General features: G+C 45.0%; 1 protein-coding gene across 2 annotated transcripts in view; it reads left to right on the forward strand.

The window, feature by feature from the left end:
- HECW2 (HECT, C2 and WW domain containing E3 ubiquitin protein ligase 2) overlaps positions 1-16,949 on the forward strand; it is a 166,644-nt gene that overhangs the window by 98,920 nt on the left and 50,775 nt on the right. For both annotated transcript variants that reach the window (XM_075285106.1, XM_075285108.1), the window contains 4 exons: positions 30-130; positions 1,066-2,355; positions 3,482-3,577; positions 12,701-12,851. In XM_075285106.1, the coding sequence (XP_075141207.1) occupies positions 30-130; positions 1,066-2,355; positions 3,482-3,577; positions 12,701-12,851 (1,638 nt within the window). The remainder of the gene's footprint in view (positions 1-29; positions 131-1,065; positions 2,356-3,481; positions 3,578-12,700; positions 12,852-16,949) is intronic.

Genomic DNA, 16,949 nt, shown 5'->3' on the forward strand with positions numbered 1-16,949 from the left:
TATATGAGATCCTTTTTGTCTACTTTCAGTGACCAAGTCCTGAGTTATAATCTGGGCAGAAGACTCCCAACTGATCATGTAAGCGGATATTTACAGTTTAAAGTGGAAATAACATCATCAATTCATGATGGTAAGGAAATCTGATGAACATGCAAAACATCCCTGAATGTTGCTTCATATTCATGTATGCAATGCATATATATTGCACACCACTGCATTCCCATTCTAGTCACTGAATCATTAGACCCAGTTCCAAATTGTCCTTACTAGAGATGAGCGAACACTGTTCGGATCAGCCGATCCGAACGGCACGCTCCCATAGAAATGAATGGAAGCACCGGGCACGGCGACCGGCCGCCGGCAAAGTGTACGTGCCAGGAGCTTCCATTCATTTCTATGGGAGCGTGCTGTTCGGAACGGCTGATCCGAACAGTGTTCGCTCATCTCTAGTCCTTACAGTTTTATAGATACTAAAACAACAACGCCGTCTTCAGAAGTTAATACATCAGAGTTTGTTTTTATATTGTGGAAAGAACCTGCTTCTTGGAAACACATGTATGCTAGGTTCACACTAGCGTTCAGGTTTCCGTTGTTCAGGTCCCTTGGTTGGGGACTGAAAAACCGAAACCCTATCCACTTAAAAAGTGACTATCCATAGATTCCTATGGACCCTATCCGCCAGGCTTTCACCAAAAATTGGTAGTGAGAAAAGTCCTTTTCTCTTTGCATATTGTAAGCGGAATGAGGGACCGAGTCTCTGAACGCTAGTGTGACTGCAGCCTTAGGGACATCATTGGTTTAGCCATATTTGCTAAGCATTTTAGGTTGGCTCTAGCCTATTTGTATATTAATTAATGTGTATATGTAATATGTAATTAATGTATATTATATACATATGTAATGGAGAAGTAACTTTGCAGGACAAACTTATGTAGAATTTTTTAGTTGGAAAATGGTAAGTGAGAAATCATGTGAAACCTAACCATTAAACTGAAGAATGTGGTCACATAAATAACCTTACTTCATATGTAATAACTGTAATATTTCCTTCATATTAATTCATAGATGCATCTCCTGAGGCAGTTGGCACTCTGCTTGCAGCCAATAATATTAATGGAGATCTTGGTACACCTTCTGATGATGAAGATAGCCCTGCAGGTCATGATTCCCCTTCATATTCCAATGGTCCTCTACATTCAGAGTCGTTACTTGATGGGGTAAGATCAAGCATTACTTCTGAGACCGTCTGTAATGAGGCAGCTAGCACTTCTTCCAGGACGTCACCTATCCGAAATCGCCAAGATTCTCTTAATGATTATCTTGATGCACTTGAACAGAACAATAATAATGCTAAACATTGTACTACTGCCTCTGTCACTTGTGATCGTCCACTTGGAGCTTCACCAAAGCTTAGGAGCAGTTTTCCCACTGATACAAGACTCAATGCAATGCTTCACATTGACTCAGATGAAGAAGATCATGAATTCCGGCAAGATATGATGTGTCATTCACCATTACTGGAAGAAGGTGGTCTTGTATTACACTGTAGTACTAATGCAAAAAAAGACAGTCATTTGAATATATCTTCAAGTCAAGAGGAACATAGCAGTACTGGAAATGCACATCTGAATTCACAAACGTCTGAAGCCACAGAAGGTAATGTTCAGATTATAAGTACAGAAGAACCATTGTTGGGAGCAGTTGGAGAGGACGTTGACAGTACAAAATCTGTTGACACAGACACTGCATTGTGCATTTGTGAGGGCGTACAGGAGTCCTCACAGGTAAATGGTGAGGTGCTTGAAAGAACTGAAAACAGGACAAGTGACATCGATACAAATGTATCTGACCCTATGTTGTGTACACCATCTCAGGTAGGGTCTGAACTAGGAGCATGTGGCCCAGTTAATGTACAGTCTGCATGTGAAGCTATTGAGAGAAGGACAAATAATGAGGCGAGAGATATTATTTTTAATTTCAATGTTACTTCTGGCAGTTTTACACAAAGTACATGTTCTTCATCTATAGACAGTTCAGAAAGTCCTGCACTTTACGCAAATTTTGAGGGCTGTGGGGCATCTGTATTCGAGTCTGGGCCTTCTGGTGATTTAGAGGTGCAGGCTTCCCTATGCAATCCATGTTCCCTTCCATCTGTGACCATCAATAGAAACAAAGAGGGAAACCATAGTGGAGCTGAAATGTTATGTGAAGGAGATGGGACAGAAGAGATTTGGCAGAGAAGAAACGTACAAACAGCTACTACCAGTAGACAACAGACTCAGGATGACGATCCTGGTGGAGCAACAGCAAGGGATATTTTACAGACTACCTTGCAAAGTGAAGGTGCGACAGCAGGTAAGCAATTTTCCTTTGAAATTAATTGAGACAATATTTTATATCACCGTTTTGTTAAATAATCAAGTTCCAGAAAGGATATAGGTCATCAGAAAATGATGCAACACTCCAGTAAACTTATTTCTTCCAATGTCTAACTATTCCCTCAATGTAGAGTATATACACTAACTCAGTTAGTAATACTTTATTCAGTTACTATGTGAAATTAAGACTTCTTCTTTTCACTTGAATCACATGATCTGACAAAGCCTGCCCCATTTCAAGTTTAAGTGTCTGTACAAAAACAAATGATGGCAAGTACTATGCATCGCAATTTCAGTAGACATTTTTTAAAAAAAGTTTTAAAAAGGTGCAGCAACAAAGTCACAAGTGTCAAAATTTAGCGACTCCAAGAAATTATTATTATTTTTTTTTGCCAAGTTGATTGGTATCCCTGGAGTCATGCCGACTGGATACAGTGGACACGTTATTTTGGCTGCAGAGTGAATGCCATAAAAAATAAATTCTGTATCAAAGTCATATAAACTCAGTTTTTCTCTACTTCCTCCCAATTCTGAATTTTTTTTCCAGCTTCCCAGTACATCATATGGAATATTAAATTGTGCCATTACAAAGTAGAATTTTTTCCACAAAATGTAAGTGCTCACACGGCTCTGTGAATGGAACAATAAAAAAGTTATGGCTATCAGAAGGCATAGAGTCGCAAATTAAAACAAAATGAAAATGAAAAATTGAAAAAATTGGCTGCAGTACAAAGAGGTTTAATTCAGCAGTAACAAGACCAGACAACTACTAGATTCCAAAATATCAGAACAATATAGAGATGTAAATAATCATGAGCCAGATTCGGTGGAACACTACATATTGAACTATGCATGGACATTGCACATACTACTTGATATGATAAGTGTGGGCAACTTTGTTTAACAAATTAAATCAGAAACCCTTTACTTCCTTATGGGAAATCTTTTTTAATATTTTGTTATATAAAAAAAACTAAAAACTTGATAGTCTTCAGTAGTTGATACCTTTTTAATGGCTAACTAATAATGATGACAGATTACAACGTTTCGGAATGTCTAGGCTCCTTTCTCAAGTAAATATTTAATATTCTGTTGTGCTGCAGGTTCCCAGGTGAATGGCCATCAACCATTGCGGTCACTTCCTTCAGTGCGACAAGATGTCAGCAGATACCAGAGAATAGATGAAGCTTTACCACCTAGTAAGTCTTTGTTAGTGTTAGAAATACCAAAACATAACATGAGATATGTGAAGAGCTTCAAGTTTACACAGACCAAATTTGGATCAAATTGTCTTCAACACTGGAGTAACCCCCCTTAGCACTAGCATGCTGGCGCCACAAAATACTCTATAAACAACCGATGGGGGTCAGGGGAGATATGGGCCAGACACTCAAAGTACAACAAATCTTTAAAAATATGTTTTATTATTATCAAAGCAGTTAAAAGATTGCAGCACAAAATACTACATAGGACAAGGCAGACAGTATCTGGGTGTCAGACCCTTACAGAATTTGGTCACTGCAAACAGACCACAATACATGTTTGCATAGACTTGCATACCAAATACATAGACCAATAAATATATGCAAGGAGTGCCAGACTCTCAATTATATATGTACAAGGTTATAGGCAAACCATAGTTTAATATAAATATACGGTATCATGGACATATAGTGTGTTGTAAATACAACGTAAAAAACTGTACGCTCTATACAGGAGTATGTAAGTAGGAGTCCACCTTTTTATGTCCAATATGCATGGTAATGCATAAAGTCACTATGGAATCAGATAGCCCATACATATAGATATATTTAATCAAAAGATGAACAATAGACATAGCCATGTTGAGCGAACTCCTCCATGGGGGACACCACTTCTGACACACATTTCAGCTGTGCTTGGTCATTGTTAGCACTGTTAAGACCAGCGCCGCACCTCCCATGAGGCGACCTGAAGCAAGCGCTTCAGGCGGCGCTATGTCAGGACCCCAGGGAGGGTGGCATTTTTGATTAACTAAGCCAGTCCAGGACAAGCTATCCTGGACTGGCTTAGCACCGAGCAGTGGTTTGGGGAGGCCACTGGAGCAGCGCTGCTCCAGCAGCCTCCCCTCACGCTCAGGCAGAGAGCAGGTCTTCTCCGTGCCTGCTCTCTTCCTGCGAACGACGCTAAGCCCCGCCCCCTTCGCTCCACCACGCCCCTTCACTCCGCCCCCTCCTCCCGGGGGGGGGGGGGGCGGCTTTCTGTAGTTCGCCTCTGGCGGCGAAAGAGGTAGGTTCACCCCTGGTTAAGACATTACATACAATGACTGCTAACCTAATTGATTATATTTTTTTTATTTTATTTTTCTGTGTTGTTGAATTATTTTATGTTTATTAGCTGTTGTTAGTAAACAATAACAGTTCCTGCAATTACAACGCATTGTGTTATCCTTATATGGAAAAGCTGGGTGACGACCAATATAGCAGATCTAATGTTTTCCACAGGTTTTGCTACTCAGTCTACCCTGGGTAAGCTATACTTGCTATGTCATCTTGAGCTAAGAAATGTCTGACCAAAAAAACTGGAAGTGGAATTCAGAATTTTCTTAGGCTCCATGCACGCATTATTTTCTATGGCCCCATATTCATACCCTGTGTTATGGTTTGCTGGGTTTATTAAAAAAAACAAACAAATGAAACCCTAAGGAGCCCGCTGGGCTCTGGACCACAGAAGCGCCCTGCTGTGAACAGGGTCTGACAGTTAGACGCCACTGCCAGCCCTCTACACACCCTAGTTCGCTCTGTACAATCACGGCGCCCTGTGTAGGTCCGAGCAGCTGTACAAGGACTCAGTCTAGACAGCACTCCTGTGCTAGACTGCCCACAATTAGCTAGTGTGCACACAGTGGCTTCCTGAGGCACACCAAGCAGCTAACAACTAAAGTTTTTTTTTCCTTTTATAGGAAATAGCGTTCTACCTGAACTGCAATACTGCCTAACAAAGTTTCTAACTAGCTAGCTAGCTATCCTGAGCACACGCAGTGCATTTGTGAATTGACATTAGGGCAGCAGGCTGAGGAACCTCCCTCTTTATAAAGGGAAAGGGCGGTCCACTTTCGGCCCAGCCAGCTGCCCAAGACGGAGGTGATTGTTCGACACGACTGTCAGTCACAGCCTGACCACACCCTCCGGCTGCAAGAGGGTTTAACCCTTGCTAAACCTGACTGCCGGCACAAGGAGGGAGTGACAGGCGGCAATACGCTACCGCAGAGAGACGGGCTGCGACCCGACCCCTCGGCCGCAGTTGCCACACAGTCCTAACACTACCGTCCCCTCCACGGCGCATCGACGCCATGCGTCTCCGTTCCCGTTCAAATTGCGCCACAAGTCGTGGAGCGTGAACCTGATCCGCAGGTTCCCAAGTGCGGTCCTCTGGACCATAACCTGCCCAGTCAATCAGGTAAAACAGCCTACCACGAATAGTCTTGGCATCCATTATCTCTTTGACCTCAAAGTCATCCTGAGGTGATTCCGACTCCTCCGGAAGGTGCCTAGAATACTGTGTTAAGACCAGAGGTTTCAGGAGAGAGATATGGAAGGAGTTGTTGATTCACCAAGACCTGGGTAGCTGCAGTTTGTATGTCACCTGATTTACTTGGGACAGGACTTTAAACGGACCTACAAACCGCGGAGCAAACCGTAGTGAAGGAACCCGGAGACGGAGATGGCGGGGAGAGAGCCAGACATGATCCCCCGAGGACAATTCCGTCCCAGGCCTACGTCTAACGTTAGCTGTCGCCCTCATTCTGTCCTTGGCCCGACTCATGGAGGCCTGCGCCTGATCCCACACCTCTCTGGCACGCGCGGCCCAATCGGCCACAGCCGGCACGTCAGAGATCACTGGGATGGGCAGAGGGATGCGCGGATGATGACCATACAGCATAAAGAATGTTTTCTCTGTGGAGTCAGCCACCGCATTGTTAAGTGCAAACTCTGCCCATGGCAACAGCTGCACCCAATCGTCATGGCGGGAGGAGACAAAGTGGTGCAAGTAGGTCTCCATAGTCTGGTTCATCCTCTCCACCAGCCCATTAGACTGGGGATGTAGGATGACGACAGGCATAACTCCATGCGCATCAACTGGCACAGTGCCCTCCAAAAATGTGCTGTGAACTGCGACCCTCGATCAGAAACTATCTTTTCTGGCATTCCGTGAATCCGAAAGACATGCCTAATAAAAAGACGTGCCAACTCCTTGGCAGAAGGCAGCCCTGGTAATGCCACTAAGATAGTTATTTTGGTAAAATGATCCGTCACCACCCAAATTACCTTCCTGCCCGATGACGTTGGCAGGTCTGTGACAAAATCCATACCCACGATTTGCCAAGGTGATTCCGGTATAGGGAGAGGGTGCAATAAGCCAGCTGGATGCTGGGGTGAGGGCTTGTTGCGAGTGCAAATGTCACAAGCTCGCACAAAGGCCTGCACATCTTTAGAAAGAGAGGGCCAATAGTAGTGCCGGGAGATCAAATTCGTGGTGCGCTGGAGACCAAAATGTCCACCGACACGGGACGCATGTCCCCACGACAACACTTCTTGTCGCTGTAAGAGAAGAACCAGAGTCTTCCCAGGTGGAACCCGAGTTAGATTCACTGGGTTGACCACCAGTTGTTTTTAAGAGGGAATGATTAGTCTGGCCTCAGATTCCTCCTCATCAGGTTTGACAAAGGAGCGGGACAGAGCATCTGCATCAAATTTTTCTCCCCAGGTACATAATGTAACACAAAATTAAAGCGAGAAAAGAAAAGTGCCCATCGCGCCTGGCGAGCATTCAGTCTCTGTGCAGACTGAATATAGGTTAGGTTTTTGTAATCCGTGAAAATGTGCACAGGATGTGCAGCCCCCTCCAGGAGATGGCGCCACTCCTCTAACGCCAATTTTATTGCTAGGAGTTCACGGTCACCAATTGAATAATTCCTCTCTGCTGAGGAAAAGAGTCTGGAAAAGAAGGCACGTGACCTTTTTCCCAACGCTGTTCCTCTGGAACAGCATAGCCCCCGCTCCCACGGAAGACGCGTCCACCTCCAGACAGAAAGGTCTAGACACGTCTGATCGGTGTAAAACGGGCGCTTCTACAAATCGCTGCTTTAGCATGGAGAACGCCTGTTCTACTGCGGGAGTCCAATTATTGGGGTTAGCTCCCTTTTTGGTGAGAGCCGAAAGTGGGGCTACTAGTGTGGAGAAGTGTGGAATGAACTGTCTGTAATAGTTGGCGAAGCCCAAGAACCTCTGAACTGCCTTTAGAGTTTGAGGCTTCGGCCATTTGAGGATTGCCTCATGCTTCTGAGGATCCATCTGGAGACCTTCACCTGACACAATGTACCCCAGAAATGGCAGTCTCTCCTGCTCAAACAAACATTTTTCTAATTTTGCGTAAAGCCGATTGTTACGCAGGTGCGAGAGGACCATGTGCACTGTTCGCCGGTGGTCAGTCATATTAGATGAAAAAATAAGAATATCATCCAAGTATACCACCACTGAGGTCTGCAGGAGATCACGGAAGATGTCATTTACAAATGACTGGAAAACTGCTGGGGCATTGGCCAGGCCGAAAGGCTTGACTAGGTATTCGTAATGACCATCCCTGGTGTTGAATGCGGTCTTCCATTCATCCCCCTTGCGTATACGTATCAGATTCTACGCCCCCCGTAGGTCCAACTTGGTAAAAATGGTGGCCCCCTTGAACCGATCAAATAGTTCAGCAATGAGGGGCAGGGGGTACCTATTCTTCACTGTGATGGCATTTAGACCACGGTAATCTATGCACGGGCGAAGGGAGCCATCCTTGTTCTCCACAAAGAAGAAGCCCGCGCCTGCGGGAGACGAGGATTTTCGTATGAATCCCCTCCCTTTCAAGACTCTCCTTAATATAATCAGACATCGCCTGAATCTCGGGAAGGGAGAGAGGGTAAACCCTGCCCTGAGGTGGCGTAGCCCCTGGCAACAGATCTATGGCACAGTCATAAGACCTGTGTTCTGGCAGAGTTTCAGCTGCTTTTTAAGAAAAACGTCTGCAAACCCTGCATATTGGGGGGGCAAGCCTTCCAGTTCTGGAGGCAACACTGGAGAGAAGGCTGGCTGTACTGGTATCATACATCTCTCCTGGCACTCCGGACTCCACCTAATGATCTCCCCCTGCCTCCAGTCTATAACTGGAGAGTGCCAGCGAAGCCAGGGGAGACCTAACAATACCGCATCAGCTAAACCCTCCATAATGTGAAAGGAGAGCTGCTCGGTATGTAGTGCTCCGCTTTGTAGAAATATAGGCGGAGTCTCAAAATAGATCCGTGAGTGGATTTGTGACCCGTCGACCACCGTTATGTCAATGGGGGTCTCAAGCGCCCTCATAGGAATGGCATGTTCCTGGGTGAATTTTTCTGAAATAAAGTTCCCCATGGCCCCAGAATCAACAAATGCCCTAGTATTGACCCACCCGTTCTCGAGCCTAAGGGCTACTGGGAACCGGATACGAGTAAGGGGTTTTAATGTGCCCAGTAACCCCCCCTTGATGGGTACTGGACAGATTCGTTTCCCGGTGGTTTAGAGCATTGAGGGGCAATGTGCCCTGGTTGTTTACAGCGGAAACAGACCACCCCCTTAGCTTTCCTTCTTCTGCTGCCACCAGAAGAGGAAACTTGAGAGGTGTCCATGGGTTCTGTGGACCCCTCAACTGGCAGGGCAACAAAGGGCTTAGAGACCCCCCCCCTTCCTGGGGCCCTAGGTTATTTTCAACCTCCCGCTCCACTCTTCTATCAGATAATTGTATATCAACACGTGTTGCCGTATTGATAAGGGAGGCGAGAGAGGCAGATGGTTCCCTGCCTGCTAATTCATCCTTTATGTGTGAGGACAAACCTTCCCGAAAAATTGCTAATAAAACTTTGTCTGGCCAATCCAGTTCAGAAGCTAAGGTTCGAAACTCGATGGCAAAATTTGTGACCGAGTTTTGGCCTTGTCGCAACCGCAAGAGCTGAGATGCATAGGTGGACTGGGGCACTGGGCCATGAAACACCAAACGAAGCGCTTCAAGCAGAGAGGTTAGCGTAGCCAACTCTGCCGCGCCCCGTTCCTTCAAGGGGGTGACCCAGGCCAAAGCTCTTCCGGTAAGCAGCGACACTACAAAGGCCACCTTAGCTTTTTCTTCAGGGAAGAGGCTGGGACATGCCTCAATATATGTGGTGCACTGGTGAATAAATCCCCTACAACCGCTCGGATCACCTGCATACCGTTCCGGGGGTAAGAGAGGACACGGTAAAGCCGCAGGAGTCGGCAGATTACCCACTAGTTGAACCATAGCATGAACTAAATTTTGTGACAGTGTGGAAATGTCAGTGGAGGCTGCAGGTGGAGACTGCTGCAGCAGACGCTCTACTGTGGCCAGGTGAGTATTCAGGCTGCTCACCAGATTCGCCAAATGAGAATGGGAATCCATTATGCGGTGGGGCTCTGGCCCTAATGTACTGTTATGGTTTGCTGGGTTTATTAAAAAAACAAAACAAATGAAACCCTAAGGAGCCCGCTGGGCTCTGGACCACAGAAGCGCCCTGGTGTGAACAGGGTCTGACAGTTAGACGCCACTGCCAGCCCTCTACACACCCTAGTTCGCTCTGTACAATCACGGCGCCCTGTGTAGGTCCGAGCAGCTGTACAAGGACTCAGTCTAGACAGCACTCCTGTGCTAGACTGCCCACAATTAGCTAGTGTGCACACAGTGGCTTCCTGAGGCACACCAAGCAGCTAACAACTAAAGTTTTTTTTTCCTTTTATAGGAAATAGAGTTCTACCTGAACTGCAATACTGCCTAACAAAGTTTCTAACTAGCTAGCTATCCTGAGCACACGCAGTGCATTTGTGAATTGACATTAGGGCAGCGGGCTGAGGAACCTCCCTCTTTATAAAGGGAAAGGGCGGTCCACTTTTGGCCCAGCCAGCTGCCCAAGGCGGAGGTGATTGGTCGACACGACTGTCAATCACAGCCTGACCACACCCTCCGGCTGCAAGAGGGTTTAACCCTTGCTAAACCTGACTGCCGGCACAAGGAGGGAGTGACAGGCGGCAATACGCTACCGCAGAGAGACGGGCTGCGACCCGACCCCTCGGCCGCAGTTGCCGCACAGTCCTAACACCCTGTTAGGGGATTGCTAGGACAGCAATTCCCCAGTAGCTGTTGAAAACCCTGGGACAGTACACAAGAGACAGTGATCCCTAAACTGAAGCCCCCAACTGTCCCTTCCTATTGCCAGGCCCTATCCTACGTAATAGGCAGCAACCACGAAGATGGTCGCTTCCTGTATATGTGATACACAAAACGCAGACAAGACAGACAACAACAAAGGGAGGTCAGATAACCAAGGGTCAGTAAACAGTCGAGCGATGCAGTGCCAAAACGGAGTCCAAAGAATAGTCAGTAGGGAAAGCCAGAGGTCAAGTATTAGAATGCAAGCAAAAATAGTGACAGCAAAAAGCAAGTACGCACAAGGCAATAGCAAGCACTGGTGTGAATGAGAGCCAAGATTAAATAGGGAGGAAGAACCCTCCCCTGCGGTTGACAGGAAGGCAGGCTGTCAATCACAGGGCAAGGCCAGATTAACCATTAGAGGAGCAGAGAGAAATGAAGGTGAAGGAGATGGGCGTGGTGGAAAATCAAACACAAAGCTAGAGCCATGTTCACACAGTGCAACCAAAAACTTTAAGCAAAGAACCAAACTGCACACGCCTCCTGCGCCGCAGCACGCGAACAAAGAGTGGTGCAGTGACCTGAACAGGCAGAGATGTTACACACCCTTCATGAGCCTGGGGCAGAACTCGGAACAAGCCCTATTCCTGTCTGTTTTGTAGCCTGGGCTCACTGAAGGAAATCAGTGGGTATATGGAGGGCAAGGATGAGAGATGGGTATCATCCATGTTCAGTACGTGCCATTTTTTCACAGATCCGTAGTAGCACTCGTTCATGTGCCTGTAGCTTTAGACAGTGAACAAAAAATAACCCTAACTGACCTAATAAACCAATATTTCTCAGTATTCAGCTTCAGGTGTGTTCTGATGTTTCACTGAGATGCCGTCAATACTCTTATGATGCTATCTGTCATGACTTAGTAATATCTAGCCAACATTTATGAAGGCAGACAAAAAGTTAACACATAAAAAGATTCTCCAGGATTGTAAAATCAAACCTTTTCCCTGACATAACAGACAACCTCTTTAAATGGGTTTTATGGGATTTACAATAATGTAGTCAAGAGTAGTGAATGGAGTAAAATAAAAACTTATACTCGCCTCTTCAGTCCTCTGATGCTCCAGTGCTGATGCTCTGGTTGTCTGCTCTATGCACTGATGACATCACATACATAGTTCATGTAACTGTACCAGCCGTTCACTGGCCTCAGTGGTGATGTTCTGGTTGTCTGCTCTGTGCACTGATGACATCACATACATGGTTCATGTGACTGTAGCAGCCATTCACTGGTCTCAGTGGTGATGCTCTGGCTGTCTGCTCTGTGCACTGATGACATCAGATACATGGTTCATGTGACTGTAGCAGCCGTTCACTGGCCTCAGTGGTGATGCTCTGGTTGTCTGCTCTGTGCACTGATGACATCACATACATAGTTCATATAACTGTAGCAGCCGTTCACTGGCCTCAGTGGTGATGCTCTGGTTGTCTGCTCTGTGCACTGATGACATCACATACATAGTTCATATAACTGTAGCAGCCGTTCACTGGCCTCAGTGGTGATGCTCTGGTTGTCTGCTCTGTGCACTGATGACATCACATACATGGTTCATGTGACTGTAGCAGCCCTTCACTGGTCTCAGTGGTGATGCTCTGGTTGTCTGCTCTGTGCACTGATGACATCATATACATGGTTCATGTGACTGTAGCAGCCGTTCACTAGCCTCAGTGCTGATGCTCTTGTTGTCTGTTCTGTGCACTGACATCACATACATGGTTCATGTGACTGCAAATATGACTTCTGTTCGCTGAGGCTAGTGATTTGCTACAGCAGTCACATAAATTGTGTATATGATGTCACCATTGCAGGATGTAATGAAACGAACAAATGGAATGAAAACAGATGAGTGGGGCCACCAGGGCAACAAGGGGTTGAAGAGGTGATTTCTTGGCTAAATTTTGGAAAATCCTGGACAACACCTTTAATATATTGGAACACTGTAATGTTTTTTTTTCTTTGCAACAAAATCCTTAGAAAATGAAAAGTTTACATTAACTAGTTTTACTGGGAAATTGCTCTCTATTGCAATTTGTATATTTTCCCATTTCAGATTGGGAAGCGCGAATTGACAGTCATGGTAGAATATTTTATGTTGATCATGTAAATCGTACAACAACATGGCAACGTCCCACCGCTCCTCCAGCACCACAGATCCTACAGAGATCAAACTCTATTCAGCAAATGGAGCAACTTAATAGACGGTGAGATTGAATACTAGCCTTTTACTATATCTTTAATTGAAATGAGAAAATATATAGGCTTTGATAATTTGATATTGATATTTGTTAATAAATATGTCTGTAAAAAAAAAAACATTTAAGCAGTAAGCCATGAACCAGTATTTTTGTGTGATGTTGGCATAATACAGAACAGTTGCACCACTTCCATTGATATATATATATTGTGCTAATTGTCTGTAAATATGGCACAACTGTATTTTAGCTGCAATCTAGATGAAGCTTCACTGAATTTCAGAGCTTTCTCCCATCATGGTTGAGAAGCGGGCAGACACTTGAATGCAGGAGATGGCTAAGACATTGTAACAATCGATAAGTGAATATGTTATAATGCAGTTTGTACGGTAATTGCTTACTCAGCCACTTCTCCTTAGCCCAAGTACCTTCTTCTGTTGTCCCTGATGACTAATATGATAGGAAACAGGTTTATTACGGCCGGGGTCTTCATGTTTATATAATGGAGCACTAAGGGTCAGAAGCTGGTATACGTGAAATAAAACATCCGATATCATTTTACATTTGCATTACATAGTTACTTACAGATATCAGAATCCTTCTCCATTGTAAACTCAGCCACTAGTAATCCGATCAATAAATAATCACATTGTAAAATTCTTTCCTAAAAATGTGTTTTTCCTTGTGTTAACTTGTGTGTTTCTTACATCCCCTCATGTTTGCATTTTTGATCAGTTCTGCTGATCTTCATTAGTGTATAAAAACAGCACATATAATAGCCCCATAAGGAAGCTATTGTACATCTGTATTTGTACTTATGGTATTATATGTGTTTCTTGAAATCTCACACCCATTTTGTATTTTTGATCAATATCAGTATTCAGGTAGAATAAGCAGAATCTGGATCTTTCAGCAGTATTTGATATTGTAGACCACCAACTCCTCCTCACTATGCTCCGCTCAGTCGGCCTTGCAGACACTGCGCTCTCTTGGTTCCTCTTATATCTCTCAGGCCGCACTTTCAGTATATCAGTTGTGGGCTCTGTCTCTTCCTCTCTTCCCCTTGGGGATCGTCAGGGCTCAGTCCTAGGTCCCCTGCACATCTTTCACTATAGTGCCCCTATTGAACAAACCATCACCAGATTAGGCTTCCAGTACCATCTTTAGGCTGTCAACACCCAACTATATATCTCATTCCATGACATTACCCCTGCACTAATACAGAACACCAGTGAATGTCTCTCTGCTGTCTCAAATATGTTTTCGTTTAAGTTGAAACTGAGTTTCTCAAAGACTGAGCTACTTTTTCCACCACCTAACAAACCTAACACTGATATGTCCATTTTAGTCTCTGGCCTTACCATAACTCTGAGTCAGTATGCCCGCTGCTTCGGGGTTGTGTTTGACTCAGACCTTTCTTTCACCTCTCATATCCAATCACTTGCACGTTCATGTCACCTCCATCTCAAAAATATCTCCAGAATATGCCCTTTACTTACCAGAGATACATCAAAGACACTTATTGTCGCTCTGATTCAATTCTTGCCTTAACTACTGTAACTCCCTTCTAATTGATCTTCCCCTTACTAAACGCTCTACAATCTATTCTGAATGCAGCGGCCAGGCTCATCTATCAGTCTAGACCAGGGGTGGGCAATTAATTTTGCCATGGGGCCGCATAAGAAATTGAAACTATGCTAGAGGGCCGTACCATGGCAAATTTAGCTCCACCCACTTCTATGTTGACTCTGCCCATTCCCAATCATCTTTGCATGTGCCCCCACAAAGTATAATCCTCCTACAGTCACCCGTACACTATATGCCCCCACATTATAATGTTCCCTTCCAACTGCCCCACAGTATTAAGTCCCTCTCCTGGTGCCCCACTGGTGGAAACTAGAGGGGACATTAAACAGTGGGGGTAGTTGGAGGGGGGCAATAAATTGACAGCTGGAGCAGGACATGAAACTGGGGGCAACTAGAGGGGGTCATTAAAATCGGGAAGCAGACATTAAACCGTAGGGGTAGCTGGAGGGTGACATTAAACTGGGGGCAGACAGGTCCCCCTACAGCTTCCTCTATGGTTTAATGTCCCCTCAGTCTAAGTGCCCTCTTCATCTACCCCCAGTTTCATGCCCCCCTCCATCTCTCCCCCAGTTTCATGTCCCCCCTCCATCTCTCCCCCAGTTTCATGTTCCCCCTCCATCTCTCCCCCAGTTTCATGTTCCCCCTCCATCTCTCCCCCAGTTTCATGTCCCCCCCTCCATCTCTCCCCCAGTTTCATGTCCCCCCTCCATCTGCCATCTCTGCCCTAGTATAACATTCCCCTTCCATCACTGCCCCTAGGTTACTGAGACACACAGACAGACAGACAGACAGACAGACACATATAGACAAACACACATACAGACACACACATACATACAGACACACACATACAGACACACACATACATATAGACACATATAGACACACACACATACAGACACACACACATACAGACACACATATAGACACACACATATAGACACACACATACAGACACACACATACAGACACATACATACAGACACACACATACATACACATACATACAGACACACACATACAGACACACACACATACAGACACACACACACACATACAGACACACACACATACAGACACACATATAGACAGACAGACACATATAGACACACATACAAACACACACATACAGACAGACAGACACATATAGACACACATACAGACAAACACATATAGACAGACACACACTCTCGACCCTTACATCTTTGAGTACCTTATGACACACTCACATGTCTCTATCTTCTACCGGCACTAAGACACGCCCCCCTAGACACGCCTCCCTAGTCAAAGCTGTGAGGGCCGGACTGAATCAGTCAGATGGCCGGATATGGCCCGGGTGCTGGACTTTGCCCAGGTCTGGTCTAGACGCTACAGCGATGCCTCTGGTCTGTGCCAGTCACTACATTGGCTGCCTGTTCATTACAGAATACAATATAAAGTTATCACCCTCATCCACAAGGCTCTCCATATTGCTGCACCTCCTTATATTTACTCCCTCATCTCTATCACCCAACCTGTGCTCCCTGTTCAATTCATTCATTCTCCCCAGACAATCAGATTGAATCCCAATTTTTACAGCTGCAAGCACATCCTGAAGACACATCTTTTCAGACAAGTCTATTCACAATTTCTAATCTAAACCCTAAAACTAACTCTCCTCTGTTCACGCTCTAGCATTATCCTACAAGATATTATGCTGTATCGGACTTTAACCTTATATATAACGGCACATAACAAGACACTGACGCTAGGTTCACACTTCTGTCCTTCGGGTCTGTTTGGGGACCCTGAAAAACAGAAACCCCATCCGCTTAAAAAGCGGCTACCTGTGGAAACCTCATTGACTATAATGGAATCCGTTTTGTTCTCCGGTGGAGAGAAAAGTCTTGCTTGCTTGATCTCAGTATTATTTTAAGCAGAATGGGGGACAGAGTCCCAGAACAGTCACACAACACTAGTGTGACCGCAACCTGACTGGTGACGGCTCATACAGCTTTATTTATATGTGTAACAAAAATAACCTTAATCAGAAAAACATCTGAACCACTGTATAAGCAATGCTACCTCTTGTGTCACCCCCCTACCTCATAGATTGTAAGCTCTTGCGAGCAGGGCCCTTAGTCCCATTGTGTAAATGACCCTATTACTCTGTAATGTCCCCTTTTGGCTGTACTTGAGCCCTACAATTTGAAAAGTGCTGTGGAATATGTTGGTGCTATATAACTAAAATGTATTATCATTATTATTGTTAGGTCACCGCAAAGACATGTCGCGGTTGTTGTTCAAGTCGTAATAATGCTAAAAAGTGTCTAAAACACTTGGCAAATGTGGTGCATGGCATGTTCCAATTCCAGTGTGTTTTCCTTGATAAATCTCCCACCTTTACCTTAACTTGAAGTAACTGCATGTGAGAGAATAAACTGGTTTGAGAACAGAAACCTATATTGGTTACTGGTGATCATATCATTATCTAAAACATATTGAGGCAGATTTGCTAAGACTAAGATGTAGACAGTGGAA

The sequence above is a fragment of the Leptodactylus fuscus genome, chromosome 8 (assembly GCF_031893055.1).
Source record: "Leptodactylus fuscus isolate aLepFus1 chromosome 8, aLepFus1.hap2, whole genome shotgun sequence".
In the NCBI taxonomy this organism is placed as follows: Eukaryota; Metazoa; Chordata; class Amphibia; order Anura; family Leptodactylidae; genus Leptodactylus; species Leptodactylus fuscus.